Source organism: Pan troglodytes, chromosome 21 (assembly GCF_028858775.2).
Source record: "Pan troglodytes isolate AG18354 chromosome 21, NHGRI_mPanTro3-v2.0_pri, whole genome shotgun sequence".
Classification (NCBI taxonomy): domain Eukaryota; kingdom Metazoa; phylum Chordata; class Mammalia; order Primates; family Hominidae; genus Pan; species Pan troglodytes.
Genome location: NC_072419.2, coordinates 68,601,281 through 68,609,593, shown reverse-complemented (window position 1 = coordinate 68,609,593; position 8,313 = coordinate 68,601,281). Strand labels below are relative to the sequence as shown.

General features: G+C 51.7%; 1 protein-coding gene across 8 annotated transcripts in view; it reads right to left on the bottom strand.

The window, feature by feature from the left end:
* Positions 1-4,181: 4,181 nt before the first annotated feature.
* Positions 4,182-8,313, bottom strand: part of OSBPL2 (oxysterol binding protein like 2) — a 55,430-nt gene continuing 51,298 nt past the window's right edge. For all 8 annotated transcript variants that reach the window (XR_010154157.1, XM_001144767.6, XM_063802725.1 and 5 more), the window contains one exon: positions 4,182-6,581. Coding sequence is in view for 7 of the 8 variants with exons in the window: in XM_001144767.6 (XP_001144767.1) it covers positions 6,479-6,581 (103 nt within the window). In the remaining variant the exon portion in view is untranslated. The remainder of the gene's footprint in view (positions 6,582-8,313) is intronic.

Genomic DNA, 8,313 nt, shown 5'->3' with positions numbered 1-8,313 from the left:
TTAGCAAAAAAAAAAAAAAAAAAAAAACAAGCCCCAGACTTGCATGATGGCTCACACCTGCAATCCCAGCACTTTGGGAGGCCGAGCTGAGAGGGTCCCTTGAAGCCCAGGAGTTCAAGACCAGCTTAATCAAGACAGTGAGACCCCGTCTTTAGAAAAAGACAAATTAAAAAAGAGCCAGCCATGGCGGTGCATGCCTGTAGTCTCAGCTACTTGGGAGGCTGAGGTGAAGGTCAAGGCTGGCGGTGAGCCGTGATGGCACCACTGCACTGCAGCCTGGGTGACAGAGCGAGACCCTGTCTCAAAAAAGCCCCAAACTGTGAAGAAAGCACACCCTGATGCTCTCCACGTGCTGCAGGCTCCTCGGGTGAAAGGTGGGCGGCAGAGCCCAGGCTGCGCCTCCACGTGCGCAGAAGACACCTCCAGATGTTTCACCAAAGAGGTCACAGGCGGCAAAGGCACCATGGCAAGCTGCTCAACACCATTATTCATGAGGGAAATGCAAATGAAATACACCTGCTGGAACTTAGCAAACGACGGAAGGTGCCAGGCAAAGTTGGAAACACCAATGGCACGGCTACTTCGGAAAAGCATTTGGCAGGGGTAGGGTTTTTTAAACTTTTTTTTTTTTTTTTTTTTTTTTTTGAGATGAAGTCTCACTCTATCCCATAGGCTGGAGTGCAGTGGCTTGATCTCAGCTCATTGCAGCCCCCGCCTCCTGAGTTCAAGCAGTTCTCCTACCTCAGCCTCCTGAGTAGCTGGGATTACAGGCATGTGCCACCAGACCCAGTTAATTTTTGTATTTTTATTAGAGACAGGGTTTCACCATGTTGGCCAGGTTGGTCTCGAACTCCTGAGCTTGAGCGATCCACCCGCCTCAACCTCCCAAAGTGCTGGGATTACAGGTGTGAGCCACTGCACCTTGTGGGTTTTTTTTTTTAACATTTTAAAAATAGACAAGTCACAACTGAGTGGAAGGCAGAGAGTTCTGGTCCCCCTGGGTGTTCGGTGAGCTACGCCGCCACCGGGTCAGCGCCCAGAGCCCGGCATTCGCGTCGAGGTCCACGTCGGTCCATCTGTGCTGCTACCACTGACCAGGCAGTTTACAAAGAACCGAAACGTACTTTCTCACAGTTCTGCAGGTCCGGAAGTCAGCGTCAGTGGGGCGGCAGGCCTCACAGTTCTGCAGGTCCGGAAGTCAGCGTCAGTGGGGCGGCAGGCCTGGTTGTCTGGTGAGCGCTGTCCTCACCTGGCGTGGCGCTGATGCTCTGTGGGGCAGACCAGGCAGTGTGGGAGGAGCCTCTGGCTCCAGGCTCAGGCAATGGTGGTGGAGCCCCACAGCCAAACCCCTGGAGCATTCCGAGAGCATGGACGTCTTGTGGACCGTGTGTCCCTCTGCCCCAGCCACACTGACCACTGGGACGACTGAGTCTGCTCAGCTTACGCTCCTGAAAAGCACGAAGGTGCTGGGGCCACTTACGGCAGAAGGCAGGCAGCTGAAACCTGGGGCACCGGGCACTTCGCTGCTTCTAGCAGTAGCGTCCCCCTGCCAGGGGAGGGGGGTCCATCAGAGCCTCCTGCTGCTCGGAGAACCTGGGCGCTCCACCCATCACATGTGCCGCCCGACAGGTGTCACGAGTGTCCCCCAGCCCCCTCTCCACAGGGCAGTTTTTGGAAATGAGCCATTTGCTTGGCCAATCCTCAGGAACACACGGTCCAAGCTTCTGATAACCAGGCATGAGGACTCATCCATAGCAGATTTGTAGCCCTTTTCAAAATGGCCAGAGCGGCTGAGATGGTGAAAAATTGCTCAGTGTAAAACAAAGGTCACCTGCTGCCCATCTTCAGAGAATCTTCATTCAAATCTTAGAGGTTAACATTTATTTTCACAGATGTGTACACAGCCCTCTGAAAAATCTGAGGATGACTGTGTTAATGCAGTTTGGCACTGACAGTTGTTAAATATTATAAAATAAGCACGTTCTGCTGGCATCTTTTCTCAGCTGCCATGTCCTTGCTGCCTGCTGGGATGAATGGCACTGGAGGAGCAGCTGGGTGAAGGCACGGGGAGGGGTGAGGGCCTGCAAGGTGTGGGCGACAGGAAAGCCCGGCTGCACACCATCGCCCTCTGCAGAGCCACCGTCGTGCTCCTAAACATCTGGCCACGGCAGCCTGGCTCCCAAAGCTCACCAAGCGAAGGACCGACTGTAAAGTGAACTTCGTACCCAGAGTTGGCAAATGTGGCTTTCGCCTCACAGAAATTTTACATCAGCCTGTAGAAGATGGTGAGGAACCATCTTTTGAGGGGTCCGAGGGAGACCCAGCTCCCGTGCTGCCTGGCAAGCAGCAGGAGGCACCGCCACGTTCTCGGCCACGGCAGGGGCCCCGTCTTTTGTGTCCACTTTACACACAGGCAAGTCCAGATGTGGCCATCAAAGAAAACTGGGACCATCAGGACTTCCTGCAGATGGATCGAACTCTCCTCTGGGGTCCAGCTGCGCCCCTCATCCACATCTGTGCTGGCTGGAGGGTCAGGGCTACACTCTGCCCGACAAGCAGTCTGGTGCAGGGGACGCAATTGTCACACCCAGCAGGGCCCAGCACTTGGAGACCTGAACTCTGTCACCCAGCTCAGTGGGAAGCTCACCGGAACTCGTAACTGTCTTTGCTTTGTTTTCCTTCACGGAAATGACAAGGACCTGTAAAACTTGTAAATCCCCATTTCTGCTGGGGAGAAATTTTCCCCAAAGAGCAGGATGCCTTGTGAGGAGGCCTCCAGGCATTTCTCTTGTCCTGTTCTAACCTCCTGACCTTGTGTTCAGATGTGCCTGGCAAACCGGGGCAGGTCCTTGGTGTTCAAGGCCAATGCCCCAGATGGACAGCTCCATGCTCAGACACGTGGACAGTGGGGTGCCCGGAGGCCACCAGGGTGGCATGTGGCACTTCTCCAAGTGCCGGGCCCTGCTGGGTCTGACATTTGCGTCCCCTGCACCAGACTGCTTGTCGGGCAAAGTGTAGCCCTGACCCTCCAGCCAGCACAGATGTGAGCTCTGGGGATGGCGTCTGGAAGGGGTGGTGGTGACCGGGAGCACCTGCAGGCACCACTCTTCCTGTACCGGCTTTCCCACTTGCCGCCGGAGGCTGGGAAACTCACGGCACACACAGGCACCTCCCCGCGACCAAGGCATCTGGGCCGCTGGCTCGCTCTCCTCCCAGACAGCAGTCTCGGGACGGTCTGGCTTCAGGACAGCCTGCACCAGCAAAATGCCGGATGTCCATCAGGGCTGGGGACCAGGGCCAGCTGTCCCCCACTTCCCACAACGCAAGCCTCGCCCGGTGAGAAGGCTGCAGGTGTTGGTGACACCCGACCCTTCACCGTCCCTGGACACTAGGGCAGGGCAGACGTCGCCACGTGGCCAGCGACTCAGATCCACACCGTTATCCCAGGTGAGCCTGGTGAGCAGCAGCATGTGCTGTGTTGCCAACACGTGCTTTGCATGTGGCCCTCCGTGCTTTGCATGTGGCCCTCCGTGCTTTGCATGTGGCTCTCCGTGCTTTGCATGTGGCTCTCCGTGCTTTGCATATGGCTCTCCGTGCTTTGCATATGGCTCTCCGGGAGGCATGCCTGTTCACCGTTCTGTCTCCAGCAGCTCACAATACATACACCCTGAACCAATGACCATGGAACCGAATTCTCATTTCAATTAGCAATAGAATCCAACCAAGGTATTAGGTTCTGTTGGGGAATAAGCTTGCTAGGTTTTTCATTCTGTAAGGACATCCTACATGACAGGATTAATTTTTTAAAAGAACCAAGGGCCTGGCACAGTGGCTCACACCTGTAATCCCAGCACTTTGGGAGGCTGAGGCAGGAGGATTGCTTGAGCCCAGGAGTTCAAGACCAGCTTGGGCAACACAGTGAGATCCTGTCTCTACAAAATTGTTTTAAACAGCTGGGTTTGGTGGCATGTGCCTATGGTTCTAGCTACTTGGGAGGCTGAGGCTGGAGGACTGCTTGAGCCCAGGATGTCGAGGCTGCAGTGAGCTATGACTGCACCACTGCACTCGAGCCTGGGCAACTGACCCTATCTCTAAAAGTGAATAAAGCACCAAGACCCTTGGTCAAGGCCATACTCACACCCGAACGCGTGGCCCACGAGAAGGCCATCACTTTCCACACATTAAGTGGTGGCCATCTTTATTAGAGATGTTTAACATTCAATAGATATCCAAGGTGACAAAAGTTAGGTCATAGTTTATGTGTTAGCATTTGCAGAAACAGTAACAAAAAGTAGTAAAAAGTTAAAGTCACCTCGACACACAGCCGCTTTCACCATCAGCCTTCCTACTGTTCTTCCTCCACCTCTGGTTTGGTGTCTGTCCTCAAGGACAGCAGAAGAGGGGCTGTCTGTGCAGCCAACCAGCCCCTGAAATACCAGGAGCCTGGTCCTAGAAGAGGACTTGGAAACAAACCCGTGGGCAAATTATCTTAACCAGTAACAAGTGGAATGATCAGTAAGAACTTGTTAAACCTCCCTAAATGCAGTCACTTTCAATGTGTCTGAGTCTCACCTCTGGATGTTCTCAGCTTGCAGTCTTTCTTGGAGAAGGAGCCGGTTCACAACCACAGTCTGGAAAAGCAGATGACCCTCCACCAGAGGCACCTGGGCTCCACATTCCAGCCATCGGGGAATTGCAAAGTCTCCTCTTTGAATAACGCCACAATCCTGAATCCTCAGACCCAGCTACCAGTCACGGAGCGGTTCTGTTCAGACACTTTTGAGTGGCTGGTACGGAGCTCATAGGCCCCGAGGATGACACAGGACTCGGCACCAAACACCATCGCTTCCAGCTTCCAAAGCTACAAAATCAAGCTTTCAAAACGAGTGTTCACTTCCAGAAGTGCTTCCGTCGCAGGTGTGATGTGGACGCCAAGACACACGCAGGTGGCACCTGTCACTCAAAAGTGCCGGCCTGAGTAACCTGGACTCCATGCAACCGCGTGTCAGCGTGTGCATGAGTGCGTGCGTGCGTGCACACAACCGACGGTCTTTCAAAGTGCTCCACTGTGATCTCTCGTGTTGACAATTCTACATGAAAAAAAATCAGTCACGGCCAGGCGCAGTGGCTCACGCCTGTAATCCCAGCACTTTGGGAGGTTGAGGCAGGCAGACTACTTGAGGTCGGGAGTTTGAGACCAGCCTGACCAACATGGTGAAACCCCGTGTCTACTAAAAATACAAAATCAGCCAGGCGTGGTGGCGCGTGCCTGTAATCCCAGCTACTCGGGAGGCTGAGGCAGGAGAATCGCTTGAACCCGGGAGGCGGAGGTTGCGGTGAGCCGAGATCATGCCATTGCACTCCAGCCTGGGCAACAAGAGTGAAACTCCATCTCAAAAAAAAAAAAAAAAAGGAAAGAAAAGAAAAAAAAATCAGTCACTTGATAAAGGTGAATGCTGAGATGGACACATACCTATTTTTGGTTCAATAACTTTAATTACACCACTGTAAGTAGATTCTGCCTCTGACCCTCCCACAGCACACAACCGGATGTGATTCTTGTCACTTCTATTTTAAACATGCATACTGGGAAAAACAGAAACACAAGAGTGCTATGGGTACACGCGACGTGTGAGAAGAAATGAACCCCCTGGAGACACGGACACGGTGTGCGGTGACAGCCAGGCCTCACTGACAACAGGGCAGCGAGTCGCAGCCGGGACGCCTCTGAGGCGGAAGCAGTCTTGGGATTTCCTGTCACGCGCTCGATGCTTCTGCCCACTCTGGTTTGTCACGGGGATGCTTCATTTTGGACAGTATAAAACCGGTGATTAATGCATATCTTGCTCTTCAGCAAAATACTATTCAAGTAGTTTTAACTTAAATATTTTAAAAGTAATCTTTACATTATTGAAGATTGTTAAAAAATACAGAATCTGACAACTTTTCACTCAATCTGATGCTCTGAAACTCTTCACTTCTGTTTTATCATAATTTAGAAGGCAATCCCTGGCCTTTATAAAACTCTCTGCAGGATTAGTTTCAAGATCCATCTTTCCCCCACTGGTTCGAGTTTAAAAGACTTTCAGAACCTTTTGCCACTGCATTATAAAGAGAACATGAACCCCTTCCCATTACTTCCTTTAGCTACACATGCTATGACTGAGAGTGTGCTGGAAGCTAAACAAGCCCCAGCTGATTTCTGCCACATAAAAGGGCGCCGTGAAGAATTTCCTTGTTGAAACCTTAATGAAGACGATGATCCCAAGTGAAGCTTTATGAAGAGACGGCACAGCAGAGTGAAATGTTTGGCAATCAACAGTTAATTAGAATTACATCCTTGATCAGGGATGATGCTATCTCCGCGAACTCAGTCGTTAGAAAAGTTGGTTTCTGCCGTGATGAGGCTCAGAGTGGCCACTCGAGGAAGTCCAGCCTCGTCAGCCTCCGGTCCCGGGCCCCAGGCCCCTCCAGGCCCTCAGTAGATATCTGGGCAGTCGGAGAAATTCCGCTCAAAGTAATCCCCTGCATACAACCAGTCGGGGGTCCCAGTGTAGGGGTTATTGCCTGGGTAGAACCACCTGCCGGATACAAGGGAGGGGGGTCAGAAGATGCTCAGCCCAAAAGGAAAACGCAGCCCTGTTCTGGGTGCAGGACTGTGTTCCCCCAACTCAGCACCATCACGGTAACGTGGGTTTTAAAATGCAGCCCAGCGTAACAACTTCAACGGAGAATTATTGAGCACGTGGTCATGTGAATGCTGGAACCTAAAGATATCCAGCCACCCGTGTCAATTTCACTTCCCAACAAAATCTTGAGGGTTTAACTCAACACAAAATCCTCACACTGGGCCCTTATCAGAGAAGTTACTGGAGCCTAAATAATGCCTCTCCCTTTTCAAGGCAAAAGCAGTTACACTGTTCACATGTGCTGTCATTTAAAGCAAACCAAGTATTTGTTTTTTTAACTGAGGACAAAGGAAGACATTATAGGCAAAGAGAAGGTAGCACAGGGCCTGAGTGTTGGCGCTGGTTCAGCCGCCGTCCACAGCCCCCGGCTGGCACTCAGGGCCCGAGGGGTGTCCTTAGTGTTGGGGGTGGGGTGGGGGCAGCGCTCACAAAGGAGAAGACATTTTCTTCGAAGGACAAAAGATCATTATTTTCACAGTATATTTTTTTAACACTTTAAAAAAACAATGAACAGGCCGGGCGCGGTGGCTCACGCCTGTAATCCCAGCACTTTGGGAGGCTGGAGGCAGGCGGATCACGAGGTCAGGAGATTGAGACCACGGTGAAACCCCGTCTCTACTAAAAATACAAAAAAAAAAAATTAGCCAGGCGCGGTGGCGGGCACCTGTAGTCCCAGCTACTCAGGAGGCTGAGGCAGGAGAATGGTGTGAACCCGGCGGGGCGGAGCTTGCAGTGAGCCGAGATCACGCCACTGCACTCCAGCCTGGGCAACAGCAACAACAAAAAAAAAAATGAGGAAAGGTTAACTATTTTGAAGCTGATTTTTCTCTGGATTAAGGGCAAATTCCAAATATCAAACCATTCAAAGCCTAGTATTAAATTAAATTGGAAGCCCAAACAGTGAGAATTGGTTTCAAAATGCCAGCCACATGTAAGCCACCGGGTATCATTGTTGTTGGGCCTTGAGAACAAATCCTACCAAGCAGGTGGCCTACAGGATTAAGATGCTTCACAAACACCCAAAGATTTTTCTAACAAACTAAAACGTTTTACTTATAAATACATTTTAAAATTATACTTATTACAGTACATTATTGATTGAATCCTTATTCAATGGTTCTTTTCTCTTATGACTATTATAGAACAAACTACAGCCAGCTTAGGACAGTTACAGAAACAGGAATCATGTCCCAGCAGCTGATGCTTCTGTGAGGCCCACGCGGCCCATGCCACCGTCCCAGCCTCCATGTGCACAGATGCCACGGCACAGCACACGGGATTTAATTTTCACAAAACCTGTCCGGGTCATGGGGTGAAGATCAGCCTGAGTGGCACTGACAGGAAGATGTGGTTATCGGTGTGACAGGCATGGCCTCCACACGGTGCCACCTCCCTACACATGGGCCGTGGCCCCTGGGGCACCTCACCCATACGCTCACCAGCTGTGTTTTCCTAAAGGGAGCAGTCACATTCAGGCAACATTTTCTCTTTCACTTTGCCACAGTTGAAAAGAAAGCTTTGGGCCAACACACCATGAGGCCCGGCAGTAGACCCGGGTCTGAGGTGACAGGCACTCTGCACAGGCCACCCCCAGCCGGGAGGTCTCGGCAAAGTGTGCGCTAAG